This window comes from Bos javanicus, chromosome 12, assembly GCF_032452875.1.
Source record: "Bos javanicus breed banteng chromosome 12, ARS-OSU_banteng_1.0, whole genome shotgun sequence".
NCBI classification, from domain to species: domain Eukaryota; kingdom Metazoa; phylum Chordata; class Mammalia; order Artiodactyla; family Bovidae; genus Bos; species Bos javanicus.
Window position 1 is genome coordinate 31,088,451 of NC_083879.1, and position 18,354 is coordinate 31,106,804.

General features: G+C 45.7%; 1 protein-coding gene across 4 annotated transcripts in view; it reads right to left on the reverse strand.

The window, feature by feature from the left end:
• MTUS2 (microtubule associated scaffold protein 2) overlaps window positions 1-18,354 on the reverse strand; it is a 388,969-nt gene that overhangs the window by 53,164 nt on the left and 317,451 nt on the right. For 3 of the 4 annotated variants that reach the window (XM_061434861.1, XM_061434859.1, XM_061434858.1), the window contains one exon: window positions 1,765-1,831. In XM_061434861.1, coding sequence (XP_061290845.1) covers window positions 1,765-1,831 — 67 coding nt within the window. Of the gene's footprint in view, window positions 1-1,764; window positions 1,832-13,673; window positions 14,229-18,354 lie in introns of those variants that run through there. The other variant, XM_061434862.1, reaches the window with a different exon arrangement.

Sequence of the window (18,354 nt, forward strand, 5' to 3'; positions counted from 1 at the left end):
AGGAGGTAAGGGCACTGGGTTTGGTACATTTCACCCGCTGGGTCAGGACGGACACCTGGATCTAACGTCTGCCCAGGGGGAGCAAACGTGTCTCCTGGCAGGCACTCACCCCACAGTGGAAGAGTTTGTCCTCCGTCTTCAGACTCAAGGTGCTACACACCTCAGAGCTATGAGTCACCTTGCAGACTGCCCCGTCATCACTCTCTTCTTTAATCAAATTTCCTTTTGATGAAGGAGAACCCGCGGACACGGACGTGAGCCAGCTCACTCTGCCAGGACCTCAGTCATTTCCTCCACGGCCCAGGAACCACCCGAGAGCCCGACCATTGCAAGAGAGAGACACGCGTGTGTGGACTGGGGCTTCACCTGAGACCCTCACCAACACTGCCGCTTCCGGTCCTGCACATCCATCCCACTGGCGGGCGTGTGGGCGCCGCACAGGTGAGGCTGGGGAGGGGCCATGACGTGAGGCCTTCCCCACAGGACTGCTCCCCTAGGAGGGGAGAAGAGGCCACGGCCGCCCTGTCTCGATGTCAGAGGAAGTGGAAAACTCATGGTGAAGAAACAAAACACAAACTTGAAGGTAAAAATAATGGCTCAGATGGTAAAGAATCTGCCTGCAATGTGGGAGACCTGGGATTAATCCCTGGGTGGGGAAGATCCCCTGGAGAAGGAATTGGCAACCCACTCCAGGATTCTTGCCTGGAGAATCCCATGGACAGAGGAGCCTGGGGGGCTACAGTCCATGGGGTTTCGAAGAGTCAGACACAACTGAAGCAGCTAACACTTTCACTTCTAAAAAGAAAGGGTGGGGGAAACTGAAAATCATTACCCCATCCACCATGCGTCCCTGGGGGCCCATGTTCTCCAGGGAAGTCTGGCCTCTACACTCGATGCCTCACGGCTGACCCAAAAATGGGTGCCACCCACCTAGGATGGATGGGCCTGTTCAAGGGCCTTGCTGGCGGAGGAGGCCATACCTACACAGGTAGGCCGCCCCCAGGACCACACTGGATGGAGGAGGATCGCTCCTCATAAAGAGAAGAGCATGCTGAGGGGACTAGGTCATGTTCATGTCACCTCTGCTGGAGTAAAGGATCCCAAGAACAGAATGGGATCAAGTAATCGGAATGTGGCAGATCCTTGGTCTGACCTATGGCCAAGAGTGAAAGTCTATGATGGAAGATATCCCAGGGTCTAGGGGTCATCCCGTCACTGGCAAGGTCTCCTATGGTTCAGCCAGAATGACACCATCCTATCGGCCAAAGAGGAGGAGTTTCGAGATGCACCCTAGCATTGTTACAGCCATCCAGATTCACATTCTACATCACAATGTTTCACGGTGGGGTGAACAACGGCAGGAAGCATCTTACCGGGAGCGCTCCAGCTACCCACCAGAGCTGAGCTGCTTCTAGGAGCTGTGCCTTCCCTGGGGCAGAGGGAGGGATCACACAGGGGGTGCGTGTCACCCCACACAAGGCAGATGCAGAGATGCGCTGCCATCTGTGAGAAGTGGAGTCAAGCCTGATTAGTTCCACTGTGAACTGTTAGCAAGCTGCCTTTATGACAACAGAGATGCTGCAGAGAAATCAATGCCCCGCCCCCAAGACTACAAGAACCCACCACTGCTCTGGGGAAGATGCTCCCATCTGTCCAGGCAGGTCTGCTCTGGTTATTAATCGAGACACAGCTGCTTTTGTTACATGTTCACATACCAGGAAAAAGACACCCTCTTCCCATTCCTCATGCCGAGGCCCCACTTACCAACTTCATCCCTGATGTTTGCAAGCTCGATTGACAGCTCTTTCTCTTTCACAAGGGCACTTTCATTCTGAAAAAACAAAACGGACACCGAGATTCCCCTCGTTTGAGGCTGGATAAGGACTTTCATATGTTTAACTAATGAATCACATTAAGCAAATATTTATAAGTCGAGTCCTTAAGGAGATAATTTTCTCATTAGATAAGCATATACAAAACTTAACAAAGCCAAGTATGACTCATTCATTTGTACCACATTCAAATCACAAAGCTTGTCATATAATATTAATAATACCCTGTAGTTGCACTTTTCTCTACATTCTACTCTGTGGACATCAACCTACAGTAATTCTCTGCATGTCTACACATTAATCTACTGTTATATATTATTTTACATTTTTAATTATTGTCACTATTAACGAGATTTTTGACCATGAAAATGCCAATGCCATAGCTCTCTGACAGACAGATGTTTATTTTACCAAGTCTCCTTAAACTTACCCTTTCGTCCATACACGCACGGCCAGCTACCTAATGAACACTGAACAGAAAACCTAATACGAAACATTTCTCTTTGTCATAAGATCAACACCTAAATTAGAGGTCTCCAAGTATTTTGTTCCACTCTGTGCATTGGAAGAAGAAGAGGAAAACTCCCACTCGAAGTATTATTTACTGCAAAGAATGCCATTTGTGGCATTTGTGGCATAAATGACTGCTTACTTGTTTTCAAATCAAATTCCTATTAGGACATAAAACAGAGAAGCAGTTGAAGATATGAGTCAGCATCAAGACTTACATTTGTTATGATTTTATTATTAATAATAACTAGGAAAGATGTGTTCTGTAAATTCTCTTCCAGTGAGAGATGCCAAAAATACAGGCCTTCAAGGAAAGTTTCTTTCACTCTGTAGAATGCACACCCAACGCAAACATTTCCCAAGAGGGAATTTTGGCTTAAATGGATACCAAATATCTAGCAGAGATATCATCAAGGCTGCGTGAACACTTTTTCTTTCATAACCTCCTCTGACTTTGATGTCAGCACCTCCGGACAATCTGGGCTGAACGAGAATAGACAGTCGTCACGATTGTGTCCCTGTGTCTCCTGCATTTAGACCCTGGTGACATGTGAGCTACTCTGGGCCCATGGCAGGGTCTCAGGTCATACAAAGGGCATGTGCTAAGCAATACCAGAATTTCATGCCAAAATAAAACTCTGAGAGCTATTTTAGTCACAAGCATTAACAGTGATTAAGTCACGGATCTCTTGAGACTAATGCAGCAACGATATACCCTTTGGGGGACAGTCGACCCCACCTCACTCATGAAGCTCCCACCTCCCACCCCAGCCTGCGGCATCCTTGCCCTCCAGGAACTTGAAGGCAGGAGACCACCTCTGAGAGCGCATACCCTTCCAGTGCCACGCCCACTGCACAGGGTTATCCTGATGGTTAAATAAATTAACATAGGTGAAGCAGTTAGAACAATGCCTGGCACTTATACCCTCTATAAAAAGCGTTGCTTGTTATTACAACTCTGCCATTTCCTTTGATTTTATTTGCAACTGGATGACATCCTACAGATAAGAGGTGCTTTTCCATATTGAATATCTGAAAGTGTTGAGAATTTGCATTTATCTCTTTTCTCTCTCTCTTTTTTTAAAGCACCTTCCTGGCTCTGTTGTGATTCTACTCTAAGTTCAAAGACTAGAGAGTACAACACGGGGAAAACGTTTAATCAGACTGATCACAGGGACAGGTCCTTGTTTGAACATCAGCAGAATACAGCCAGCTGACTTGTTACTACAAATTAAGAGAGCCTGATATTCCAGAGAGGGTAAACTTCAGTATTTACCCTGAAATGATCTCAAACTACTGAAAAAACTAACTTGTTTCTGCTCCTTCAATATCTCCAAAGTCGCTTCAGTCATGTCCAACTCTGTGACCCCATGGACTGTAGTCTGCAGGCTCCCCTGTCCATGGGATTTTCTAGGCAAGAATACTGGAGTGGGTTGCCATTTCCTTCTCCTGGAGAACTTCCCAACTGAGGGATCGAACCCTAATCTTCTATGTCTCCTGCATCAGCAGGCAGGTTCTCTATCACTAGCGGCACCTGAGAAAGAGACATTTTGAATTATATCCCTGGTACCTCAGCTGGTAAAGAATCCGCCTGCAATGCGGGACACCTGGGTTCTATCCCTGGCTTGGGAAGATCCCCTGGAGAAGGGAATAGCTACCCACTCCAGTATTCTGGCCAGGAGAAGAATTCCATGGACTGTATGGTCAGTGGAGTCGCAAAGAGTCAGACACAACTGAGGGACTTTCACTTCACATCCTCAATTTGAAGCACAGTCAGAGAACTGAAATACTAACCTTATCAGAACAGAAATAGCATCACTCATGATTCACTCTTGAGCTGCTGAGAGTTGCAAAGACTTAGTCGAGGTTGCAAACGGAACAACCAGAACCTAACAAAAAATCCATAAGCCAACTCTGACTGCTAATCCAAAGCCAAGGTTTCCCTCAGCTCTTGTAGCAGCCCTGGGATGAAGCCCTGGGTGGATGGTACCCGTACGTGGGTATCCCGCATCACCAGCCATCACACCCCACTTTCCAGCCACGGAAGCCTTGGGGACATGGGAAAGGAGGGGCTTGAAGGTCCAGGGAGGACAGGCTTCAGGTAGAGACGGTGCTGATGATGTGGGTGAAGATCCTTAGATTTGAATCACTTGGATGAAAACGACACTGACATGTGTGGTCAGGCCTGCCCCACCTATCTTTGCTTGAGGAGAAATGCAAATGAGGGAGCGAAAGAGAAGAAGGAAGAGAAGAAAAGGAGGAGGCGGGAAGGGAAAAGAGATGCAGGGCAAACAGGAGGGAAGCCAGTGAGATGAGAGACTTTCACCCTCTACATTCTGGGAAGCAAAGATGAGGATGATCAATGAAGATCCATCCTGCCCTCATGCCCAACCTTCTGCAAAGGCAGATGACCAAACCAATGGTCTCAAAGTCATCAAACAGCTCATCAAGAAGTGTCAGCTGCCAAACAGAAGCAACAAATCTGATGGCTAAAAAGTCAAGGGAAATAACTAAACTCGGGAAAGGTGTGCTGATTGTGTGTCTGCTCATTTGTGTATGACTCTTTGCAACCGATGGACTGTAGCCCAGCAGGCTCCTCTGTCCATGGGATCTCCTAGGCAAGAATACTCGAGTGGGTTGCCATTTCCTTCTCCAGAGGGATCTTCCCAATCCAGGGATGGAACCTCTATCTCCTGCATTGTCTGCATTGGCAGGCGGATTCTTTACCACTGAGCCACCTGGGAAGCCCATGCTGATTACTACATCAACATTAACACTGACCTTGATCAAACACTGGCGATCAAACCAGTCAATCCTAAAGAAAATCAGTCCTGAATATCCATTGGGAGGACTGATACTGAAGCTAAAACTCCAATACTCTGGCCACCTGATTGGAAGAACTGACTCCTTGGAAAAGACCCTGATGCTGAGAAAGATCAAAGGCAGGAGAAGGGCATGACAGAGGATGAGACAGTTAGATGGCATCACTGACTCGATGGACGTGAGTTTGAGCAAGCTCTGGGAGTTGGTGATGGACAGGAAATCGTGGTGTGCTGCAGTCCATGGGGTCACAGTCAGACATGACTATGCGACTGAACTGAACTGACCAAACACTTCCTAGACACCAGGCACAGCACAGGGTAAGCCTTTTGCTCACTTACTCCTCCAAATATGGTCAACCGGCTCCATGGTTTATTTTCCATTCTGGAGGACAAAATTGAGGCTCCGTGGTTAGGAAATCAGCCAAGTAACATGCACAACTATCCAGGAAGTGGCAAAGCAGGAGGTTCAAGCCAAGGTCTACACTCTTCATCAAACACTAACACAAGGAGGTTCTCCCTCCAACCCACACTTATAAAGACCCAATGTTGATACCCAAATCACACCGATCCCTAGCTTGGATCCAAGCACAAGTTACCAGCAAGCTTTCTACATCTAACTGGAGGACAGGCACTGCCAGCCCCTGATGACTCTGCTTCACTGAAAATATTCCCTGGCTACATTCACATCCCACCCACCCCTGCCCTCCTTGGCAGGGTATTTGTCCTTGGTGTGGATTTGCGGGTTGCACTTCAGTTCGTTTCCATTCCAGCCTACATGGGGCTGTAATACTTGATAGGGTAGCTGTTTAGCTTTTCCTGGTCAGCTTTCTCTGACCCTTTCCGACCGCCTCCCCACGCGTCCCTGCTGAAGACGCTGGCGCAGCTCTGCTCCAGGGGGCTGGCCAGAGCAGTCGAGCTGCAGCCCTTCTTCCTTAAGTGCCTGTTTTTGAAATGACATAACTCTTCTAATTTATGAATTCTCTGCATCAATTAAGTTCCTCTTGGTTTTCTTCGAGCCAAACCAGAATGACGTGATGGAATGAGTCAACAGCTTGGACTCCGGGGACACTGCTCCTCAGGCAGGATAAGAACCTAGAGGGAATTTCCACTCTCCACTCCCTGCCTCGTAGAGTCACCCTTCCAACCCTTCGTGGCTCAGCAGAGCCCAGCATGGCCTGAAGTTCTGCTGAGTTATCAGGAGTGAGGCTGCCCCGAAGGTTCCCTTGGAAAGGCTGTCACACACCATCCTCCTTCCCCCATCTTCCACCCTAAGCCAGATCCGGGGTGATGACACAGCGGATGGGTGAAATACGAGCAAGGTCTCCTCGATGGGCCAGCGTTAGATTAGTGCTTCCCTACATGGGGACTGAGTGGAAAATTCCTCACTGGTGCCAAGCACACGAGCCCCTGCTTTCACTCCAACAGGCTAAAAATAGAGCTCAGTATTAGGCATCCAAGCTATCCTAATGATACAGTCCAGAAATCGCCAAGTCCAAGAAGGTTGTTCCTCTAAAATGACCATTTACTCCAGGATGGGCTTAACTGGAAAGGGGACACTTGTAGAATGTTCGTCTTGGCCCCATGGCAGGAGTGTGTCTTTTTAGCTGCCTCTGTGATTCAGCATGTCTCCTTGGCACTCCGAGTCCTCTTGTGTCCCCAGCATGGCCCGCTGCACCCGCAGACGGAATCCCAGAGGCTCCCCTCCATGAACATCTCAGGCTCCCCGCCACCTCTCACCCTATCAGTATGCTACAGGGAAGCCCAGTTTCTCCTTAGCCATGGCACTGCAAAGTCTTGGGGAACACTGCCCTCAATCTGTCCTGGTTACAGAAGCCTGGCAAAGTATACAACCTGCTCATCACTATGTGAACTCCAAGCAACTGAATGTGAGGCCAAGCCCCAAGCAAGCCTGCCACACTCTTTTATCCTAACATGCCTGGTCAACAGGGCTGTCTGTTTAGGCGGCTAGTGCCGCCCGTATGAAACTGGGGATGACAGGAAGTGAAAAAGCCCATTCTTGTTAGTTAGCATCGCCCATGTGACCCTCCCTTGGGCATCAGCCACCTAAGCCCCTCCCCACATTAGGAACCAACAGAACAGCCTGGTTTTTATTAAAATTGAATATATGAGTTTTGAATGATCATCGACATTTAAAAGGTTGAGTGAATCTGAGGAGTTTTCACCCCAACTGATCCAGAAACAGGAAATGTATCCAACATGGCACATATTTACTGAGCACCTATTACGTAGCATGCTTTCCTGATGGCTCAGGGGTAAAGAACCCTCCTGTCAATGCTGGAGATGCAGGAGACTTAGGTTCGATCCCTGGGTGGGGAAGATCCCCTGGAGGAGGGCATGGCAACCCACTCCAATATTCTTGCCTGGAGAATTCCATGGACAGAGGAGCCTGGTGGACTATAGTCCACGGGGTCGCAAAGAGTTGGACATGACTGAGCACACACATACACCACTGGCAGGCAGACAAGCCAGGCAGGATACTTCTGCCTTCAAGAAGCTGAGGAGTCTCCCAAAGAGTCAGTAAACAAACAAGTAATTACAAAACAACATGATAAAACTCAACTCGGCAGGGCCAGCCTGGGGACTTCCTGAGACCAGAGGATGGGTAAGCAGGGGACTAGGAAGGGAGCGCCCCAGGCAAAGGTCAGGAGGGCCAGCAACACCAAACAGCACTTTGGCTATTTCTGGGGACCTCAGTCACCCCATAAGATGGGCCCTTCTTGCCAAGTCTGCCTCTGGTTGGCAACTCTCCCGGAAAGAATGCTTGACCAGCTATAAGCCTGCTGATGAAAACTTCATAAAATTCACTATAGTTTTGAATGTTTTTGTCAGCTTCCTCCTCCCCACCTAATATTTTTTTTAAAGGACATATGTATATACATTTAAAAAATATATGTTGTTGTTGTTCAGTCGCTCAGCTGTGTCTGAGTCTTTGCGGTCCCAGGCACTGCAGTATGAGGTCCATGGACAGGCCTCCCTGTCCTTCACTCTCTCCTGGACTTTGCTCAAACTCATGTCCATTGAGTCGGTGATGTCATCATATACATGTATGTATGTATGTGTATATATATGTATACATATATATTTAAGTTTAAATATGCCCAACTAAACTTCCTTATCTTTTTAGCCTGCCCTGAAATCAGTGTAGATCAGGAAAATTTGATCACCTGAGCTGGGCCCCTTTTTCCCAGGCTAAACAAAAGAGCCTTAACAAGGAGTTAAATTTAAAAATCTATACAATTCTGGTATTTGAGGAAACATCCAGATCCTTTTTATTGTGAATTTTTGAAACCCAAAGTGATATACCTACACATGTAATTACAAAGAGCTTAAAGGAATTTTTTTTCATTCCTCCACAAAACAATATTGCTTCTCACCCATGAGGGTTAATTCCACATGGTAAACTTTTGTCTTAATAGGGAAACATTTTCTTTTATATTTCAAAACAAACCAGCCACCAGGTGACGTCAACAGAACACGTAAGTCTTCAGTGTCGCTTTCATACTGCCTTTGGTGAATACAGCATTCATTTTCAATATTAATATTGTGAAGATGGGCCAGATCCCTAATATAGCACTGTGGAAAATTCCTTTGGGAAGTGGACTGACCTTTTATTCATTTCAGTTATTATGGCTTTAAGGGAGCACCGATGCCATGCTTCGACTTAATCAATAAGTACTATTTCTTTCACATATAATTAGCACAGGCCACTGTATTTTATGTCTGCTTTTCTACTTGGGAATCAAATTTAATACGGACCGGCTGAAGGGAAAGCATCATTCATGTTTAATATTCTTAAATACATGTCAGTGTCTACTCGTGTGGAAAATGAGCAAGGCCATATCTGGTTTCCCAAGAAATCAGATGAAATTCCAAGATGCATCATTCCAGCCTTTGCCCTTGTGCATGTTGGGGTGTTGGGCTCCCAGGTGGCTCAGTGCAGGAGACACAGGAGATGCTAAATTGATCCCTGGGTCAGGAAGATCCCCTGGAGGAGGAAACGGCACTGCACTCTAGTATTCTTGCCTGGGAAATTCCATGGACAGAGGAGCCTGGCAGGCTACAATCCAGGGGGTCAAAAAGAGCTGGATATGACTGAGTATGCATGCATGCTGGGGCATTGGTAGCTGGGAAACATCTAGCTTACCTAAGAGGCTGCAGTTAACAGGGGGTGTCAGCCCACATGTGGATTACCAAGGAGCAGTTAGGAAGGACAAAGACTCAGGGGCCTCAAGGAGAAGAACTGTGAACTCAGAGGAGTAAGGCTGGAAACTTCTGGATTCCAGAGCAAGCAGAGGGAAGGAAAATTAGCCAGAACCATGATTTTTTTTCACCCATTTATGACTCACAGAAGAAGTCTCTTGACCTTTCTGGATTCTATCTTCTTTTAATGACCTTCCCAAATTTATTACTGTCCCATCACCTAAGCGTAGCTGGGAGAAGCAGTGAGGTGCCTTCCCCTAATTCACACCCCTCCCAAGAATTTAGAGAAAAGGTAAGTTAGATTAGCCTCTGAGATGACAATCAACACAGAAAACATCAGGGTAGAGATATGCAAAGTAAGCCCGAAAGGGACAGGACTGTATCTGAAGCAGGAAGAGGGGGTGTGGTGGGGCGGGGGGATATGTAGTAGAAGAAGCAAAGCTGTGGCAGCCTGGAAGAGGCGGTCACCAGGGCCAGTGACAGTCACACATCACACAGCCTCCCCGGTAATCTCAGGCAGGGCGGGTAATGGGACCTGAGGGCACTGGATGCCTAAGTAACTTGTTGACTCAGACTCCATCCTCATCAACTACCTCTTATGAAGCTAGACTTTGACGCTAAAAAGAAATCACCTGTCTAATCAGGCTCGTAAGCATTCATTTGCTTGTCAGTTATAGTTCTTATTGTTAAAAAACGGGCTGGCACTCTAGTTGTACATCTAGTTGATTTCCCTTAGTAACTCAACGTTTCTAAGAAGGACCAGCTCTGGGAGGTGTCTGTATGTGCAGAGCTGCTGGCTTCAGCCTGGACCACACTGAATACACTGGTGGACGGACTCCTGGGGGTCCATCTGGGCATCCCAGGGGGCTTCATGGGTCACAGCTTTCCCTTACAGATACCTGTGGAATGAGTCTCTCTACAGACTGGCTTCCTGCTCAAATCCCAACATGGATCCCTATCTCTTCTTAACTCAAGTTAAAAATCAGCCTGGGTTTCAGCCTGGTAAACATTCCCCACACTCCCTATGAGCTTGTATGTACCAATATTGACTCTCACCTTTCACCTACGTGGGCTAAAACATCTTTACTCCAGCTCCCTTTGCTTAGAGTTACTGTCCTTCTCAAAATTCTACCCCATTCCTCAACATGCAAGTCATGATCCACTTCTTCCAAGAAACCTTGCTTTTGATTCCAGCACTGATTTCTCCTTTCACTGGATTCCAGAAACAGGAATGGTGAGGACCACATAACTTTCACTTAACGATACTTGAGTCTCGCTCTACTGGTTTTATTGCCCTGTATGTGTTACTGCTGCCTGCCCCACTCGCATTTTCTCTGGAAAAGGTGGAAATACAACCAAATAACTGGTAAACTCCATAGGGCAGGCTGTGCCTTTTAAGAATTCTTTGCTAGTCCCCAAAATAACTGGACACAGAGCAAGCCAGCAAGAAATATTGTTGATGCTTTTACTCGTGTTTTTAAACTTAAAATACTTAGGCATGATCAACTTTTAAAAACCATTTGTTCATTTAACAAACTTTTCATGCATTTTATACTCTAGGCAAAATTCCATACTTCCTCCCAATAAATTAATGTTAAAGAATCATCTTAAGATTATTATTTCTTAGCCCACCTCTGAAACTGATTACCTAAAGGTCTCTTTAATTGTTTAAAGATGTTTCAGAACATCTTTGCCCACCCTAGGAGCAACTGTTAAAGGCATTTTTGCTTCGCAAAATAAAGTTTTCTATTTTGTATTTGTACACAGTATGGGTCAGTGGGGGAAGGGGTGTTCCTTTTATTTTTTTAAGGCTTATTATGATGGACTAAGGGCTTCGCTCGTGACTTAGTGGCAAAGAATCCACCTGCCAGTGCAGGAAACACAGGTTCGATCCTTGGGTCAGGAAGACCCCCAGGAGAAGGAAATGGCAACTCACTCCATCATTCTTGGCTGGGAAATCCCACGGACAGAGGAGTCTGGCGGGCTACAGTCCACAGGGTCACAAGAGTCGGACATGACTTAGCGACTAAACAACAACAAGATGGGCTGAAGTAATCAGAAACAACTCAATGACCATTTCATCAGGTCTCTTTCATGTTGATCCTGGGATTGTCAGAGCTGATGAGCAGACTACAGGATTTTATGGTGGAATTTAAAGAATAAACTAATTTCCAGAGTTTGAGATTGGACTGGAATCCCATAACAGTCCTAGAAGTAGCATGCCTGGCCCAACAGGTAACTACTGAATAAACTACCAATTCTGGCATACCATTTAGGAAGTTATGCTGAAAGGTGGGTAACTAAATAAAACAAAAATTTTAATTAAGAATGGAAAGCCCTAATCCCTGAGATAAGCACCTATGGACATAACATCTATAAAACCTGCAATGGGCATATCATTCTAAAATATAGCAAAGATACAGCAAGAAATGTCACTGTAAGCTTAAGGAGAAAGTTGAAAGTTCTGTGCAAGTTTTCATTAGGAAAGAATAACTAGCCTTAAGTGTGACATCTCAGAGCTAAAACATTCAAAAGTCACTTACATCACACTGTTAAAGAGAAGAAACAGCATTTATCTTTCTTAAAATCTCCAATTTAAAGACTGACACAGGGATAATATTTTTCAAGGACTTGATGTGAAACAAAAAGGAGGACGGATTCACTTTAAAATATATTTTCTCGAAAAAGACTTTTCAGTTCAGTTCAGTTGCTCAGTCGTGTCCAACTCCTTGAGACCCCATGAATCACAGCACACTAGGCCTCCCTGTCCATCACCAGCTCCCAGAGTTTACCAAAACTCATGTCCATTGAGTCGGTGATGCCATCCAGCCATCTCATCCTCTCTTCCCCTTCTCCTCCTGCCCCCAATCCCTCCCAGCATCAGGGTCTTTTTCCAATGAGTCAACTCTTCGCATGAGGTAACCAGCTTTTATTTCTAAAACTTTTATATCAGAGCTTAGAAATACGAACATTATAATATTGCTGTACATGTAGCATATCCTTCCCTTCTATAATTATTACTGTTACAAGGCTTTCTTCAAAACCACTTGGTGACCATTTCTCTTGAAAAAAGGGCTTAATCACTTCAATGTTGGATTCAAATGCAGAAAACTGAGTACAAATGCTGCATATTTCTATTTGTCTAAAGCACATAAATGTGTACATAAATATTTTAATTCAGTCTTGGTGGCAAAAACCAATCCCATTGAGATAGTCATTTCTACTGGAAAAGAAGGAACAGGTGACTTTTAATGTATCAGTTTAATTTTCCTAGGTGGTGTATAACTCTACTTTGGGTCAGAGTTCACCCACAGAACTAGTAACCAATTTTTCCCAAGTGACCTCCTTCTAATGAGTTTTATATTAAGCCGTTTATTTCTCTTCACCTGGTCACATACTAGACCTCAAGCTATATAACTGACGCCCACAAGTAGAAAGGAGGCAATTTCATCCTCCCGCTAAATTCCATTTCATGCATCTTTGAGAAATCCAAACATGTGTGACAATAAAACATATCACAGAGGCAAGAGTTCTTGCCAGTACATTTCTAGTTGTGAAATTAAAAGCATCTCCGAATCCCTCTGCAAGCTCGCAGTCAAATGTCAATAGCAAAGAAAGGCTTTGTGTTGGAACTGTCATCCGGCGCTTGCTCACACTCTGGTCTCCGTCCCCTGGCTGTGAATTTCCCTTCCAGTGAAATCTGGAACACACCCTCAGACTCTCTGGCTCCTTAAGTCTTCACCTCTGTGTTCTGCATCCCTACGTAATGCAAACACATACAGAGAGCAGAACTGGACGAGGGATAGTTGGGGGGAGGCTTGCATCTCTGACCTTAAGCACAGAAATTACAAGGATAGATGCTGTTTGTCACAGAGAGTGGCAAACTTTCAAAGTTAGCGGTTGGCCAAGAGAAACATGTCTAGCTCATCTAAATTCCTCCCCCCACCCCCCCACCTGGAATGTCTCAGCTCTAGCAGGTACATTAAAAGGCAGTCAGAATATTCCAAGGATTTCTTGGCAGTTTGGATTTCACGATGTTGGAGCAGAGCCCTCAACATTTCAGGAGAATGCAACAGTTACATCGGAGGCTGCAGAAACACAATTATGTAAGACACTGCAGAGTAACAGGGCTCACGACTCAGCACGGGGAAGTATACTGCCAGCCAGGGCAGTATATCCTGTTCCACTCACAAGACAAGTGCACACACATGCCATGGCGGGGGACAGAGACAGAGGCGGCTGGCCCTTTGGAAGGAGAGGGGAGGGGCGGGTGTGGGAGGCAAAGTACCGTCTTGTCCAGGCACTGAAGGCAGTTATAAGGCTTGCAGCAGCAGTGGCCCATCCCGGCAGGCTGGCTGGCAGGGGGACCTCCTTCATTCAGCGTGTCAGCGGGTAATCCCTAAGGCGAGGTGATGGCTCAGGAGAGAGGGGAGCGCCGCTGGGAGCTGTCACAACTTCCATGTGGTCCCCTTATTTCTCCTAATAACTTCAGGAATCCGGGAGCCCGAGGAAGGAGAAGAGGAGGAGGAGCGCAGGGCGGCCGCGTTAGGTTCCTGCTGCGGGGAGACTGAGGGCGGGAGCCAGGGAGGGAGGGGACAGGCGGAGGGGAGGGTCACTTTGCCACTGGAGTCCTCCCCGTGAGGCGAGTCAATAGTCGCATAACAAGCAGGTACCGATGCCTCCCTCCTCCGGGAGGGGATCTCCGGCACGCCACCCTCACCCTCCCCCGCAGGACGCAGACACGCCTGGAGAGGACGCAGGAAACACAAAAGAGCCGGGCGTCCAGGGATGCTCCGGGCTGAGGACCGCGCAGAGGGCTGGCAGAGATGCAGCTCTGCTCCAATACTGGCTTTCTGTGTTCCCTGAGAATTAAAAATATTTTTCAACGCGATGTAGATGGCCTTTCCTCCCTGCAACCCGCCTCTCAGGGCATCGTTGCCTGGCCGGGAACCACCCCATCGCTCCCTTTCAAATGTGTGTGCCAAGAACAGTTTCTGCTTCATTGGAGGAAATCTTTATATTTGAAATATAATTGTGAAATCACTTGTCTGGGCTGACAGTCACAAACTGTTCAAGTGGCTTAAGTAATTAAATTTGGGGTGTGGGGCAAACACATTTCCTGGGCATATCAGCATAAAAGTCTTAGAGGACTTGATCTTTCTGGGCAATCCGCAATTTTTCAAGCAGCTGAAAATCAAAAAGGGAAGGGGGTGAAGTGAAGGGTTTTCTTTCTTTCTTTTTTTTAATTTCAAAAGAGACATGGTATTTTAAAAATATGTTTGTGTAATCCTTAAAACAAGAGATTCATATATTTATAAAATTAACTTCAGACTTCCTGATACCTCAAAGGACCAATCCTGAAATTTACCATCTGCAGAAATATACAGTTACATTTTTGCCCATCAAATCTGCCTAAGACAGTAAGCAGAAAACAATTAAAATTAGATAATTTTACTAACTTGAGATTTTCCAAGAAAATTTTAACTGAGTAGCACAGGCTATTTAGATTTGCTTGTAGAGAGGTCAAGGATATATCCAGTGATTAAATAAAAACAGACAAGAACGTTTGCCCTAAACTTGAAAGAATAAGCTCAAATCTTTAATGCTAACAAGTAAACTGACATAATTCTTTCGGCTGTTTATATTAAGATTTTAAACGTACATACACTTTGACCCAACAGATTGGCTTCTATTCAACAATGACACTCACATATATAAGTTGGAGTAGACTCTTGAGAGTCCGTTGGTCAGCAAGGAGATCAAACCAGTCGATCTTAAAGGAAATCAACCCTGAATATTCACTGGAAGGACAGATGCTGAAGCTCTAATGTTTTGACCACCTGATGAAAAGAGCTGACTCACTGGAAAAGACACTGATGCTGGGAAAGACTGCAGGCCAAAGGAGAAGGCCACAGCAGAGGATAAGACGGTTACATAGCTTCACTGACTCAATGGACATGAGTTTGACCAAACTCTGGAAGACAGTAAAAGACAGAGGAGCTGGCATGCTGCAGTTCATGGGGTTGCAAAGAGTTAGACACAACTAAGTGACTGAACAACAACAAATACACAAGAGTAAATGCAGAGGCTATATACAAATATACAAGAGTATATACAGAGGATATCCAGCACCTATCCATCGTATGGAACTGTGATACATTGTTTCATGAGATAATACTTTTATAAACTACAAAGCATGTATACCTGTGGTGGATTCATTTTGATATTTGGCAAAATTAATACAATTATGTAAAGTTTAAAAATAAAATAAAATTAAAAAAAATAAACTACAAAGCAAAACTATACACACATATGCATTTGTATAATATATGTCTACAATCAAGTACAAAGCCACTGGAAAAAATGCCATTCATCCAACAGCAGTTGGTCCTTGGGGAATGGAATAGGAGTGAGGGATGGAATTTCCACTGTTCACCATCTTGCCAGCACCTATTCGTTTGATTGTTTTCAGACAAAGTGTATCAGGAGAAGGCACTGACCACTGCCTGGCTCTGTGATGTCAGGAGGTACAGAGCTGCTGCCCTCTCACAGGCTGGGGCTTCCCACATGGCACTAGTGGTAAAGAACCTGCCTGCCAATGCAGGAGACATAAGAGACACATGTTCAATCCCTGGGTCGGGAAGATCCCCTGGAGAAGGGCATGGCAACCCACTCCAGTATTCTTGCCTGGAGAATCCCATGGACAGAGGAGCCTGGTGGGCTACAGTCCATGGGGTCACATAGAGTCAGACATGACTGAAGCAGCTTAGCACACATGCACACACACACACACACGCATGCACACAGGCTTGTCCTCCTTGGGAGGGAGCTTGGGCAGACCTCTCAGAGAGAGAGGAGCTAACAGGACCTGGGCTGAAAACTGTTGCTGGGACTTTCAACACTTTGAGAGAAAAACCTTATATTGCAAAAGCGATGGCTTGGTACCCGCATCTTCACAGCAGCACTGATCACAATAGCCAAGATGTGGAAGCAAGTGTCCATTGACAGAGGGAATGAACAGAATGTGTCCATCCATACAATGCAGTATTACTCTGCCTTAGAAAGGAAGAAAATTCTGTCACATGCTACAGTGGATGAACCTTAAGGACACTGAAACTAAAAAGTGAAAGTGTTAGTCACTCAGTCGTGTCCAACTCTTTGCAACCCCACGATGTGTAGCCCACCAGGCTCCTCTGTCCATGGGATTCTCCAAGCAAGAATACTGGAGTGGGTTGCCATGCACTCCTCCAGGAGATCTTCCCAACTCAGGGACTGAACCCAGGTATTCTGCATTGCAGGTGGATTCTTTACCATCTGAGCCACTGCAGAAGCCCACTTATACTATGTGAAAGAAGTCAGTCAAAAAAGGCAGACGCTGTATGGTTCTACTTATACAAGGTAGCCAGAGTTGTCAAATTCATAGAGACAAAAAGTAGAATGTGGTTGCCAGGGGCTGGGGGAGGGGGAATGGGGACAGAGTATCAGTGTTCCAAGATGGAAAGAGTTCTAGAGATTGGTTATACCACAATGTACCAAATGCCACTAAACCGTACGCTTAAATTATTAAAATGGTTAACTGCTTTGTCATGTGCATTTTACCACAATTAAAAATAAGAAAAGTGGTGGCCTGCATTCCCCTGGGTATAGCCAGTCCTTGCACAATCGGTATCTGATCACATGAAGACAGAGCAAAACCTCTATTGTGGGCAGAGAAGCAGGACAGGGAGGTTCCGAGAAGCCGACTGTCTCCCCACAGCCACATGTAGAAGGCTTTCTTTAGGCAGAATTGTCTTTCTGCACCCGAAGAAATGGTTTCCATCTAAATTAGGATTTAGATTGCGCTGTCCTAGAAAATGATGGCTTATTCTAGTGTGAGGTCTGAGTGTGCTTACTCCAGCAGTGCCCATAGGAGACTAGGAAGAGAGGGGAGGCTGACCCAAAGAAAGATGGATTCGGCTTCTCTTCTTGGCGCACAGAGGGTGCCAAGGGGCCGGGGACTGGCTTTGCTCAAATGGCACATGTGATGAGGTCTCAGAGCAAACAACCCAGATTTTGAGAAATGTACCAGTGTCCTAGAGTTACACTGTGTTTTATTTTTTTAGAAGTTAAAAAAATTTGTAAACATACTCAAAAACAGAGGGATAAATACAAAGAACTTTCCTATATCCATTTCCAGGTTCAACAGTTACCAAGATTTTGGAACACTGGTTTATCAATCCCTTTTTAAAATGTTTTCATATATCCGTCACTCAGATTCAGTCAAAATGTATCAAAATTTAAAACTTTATTTTCACTTGTCCCTTTCCTTTCTTTCTGGTTAAGGAACTTTAAAGCCAAGCCCTACATACTTTAGTATGCATTGGTGAAAATTCTGAGCATTTTTACAAACCACAATGCTGTTAAAATCCCGAACAAAACGGACAATATTTCTTTGTCATCCAATGCCGAGTCTCTAACAACATTTTCCTGGTTTCTGAAGGAAAGTTCTTTTACAGTTGGTTTTCTTGAATCAGGCTCAAACTAGGTCTGCATGTTGTATTAGGTGTTAAATCTCTTTGCCTCCGGTACTGACAGCAGTGCCCTCCCCTCCCCCTCCTTTCTCCCCACACCCGACCCAGCCATTCATTTGTTCAGAAACTGGGTTGCTCGGCTCATAGACTGTCCCACATTCTGGACTTGCCAGTGTGCTTCCTTGCAATGTTGTTTTCTTTGTTCCTACAATCCTGTCAATAAAATTTAGTTCGTGAGACTGAGTGAGATTCCGGGCAACAATACCTCAGATGTGACCTCGTGGGCATCATCCTGTATCCCGTCCGGAAGCACACAGGGAGTTCCATCTTTGGGGATGCTACAGTATAGACGTGATGGCTTCATCTCCTCCATCACAAAGTGTCCCGTCACTGGCTCATCTGATAGTCCCATTTGTTACTGATTATTACTGGAATCAGTGATTTCACTGGGTGTTACAT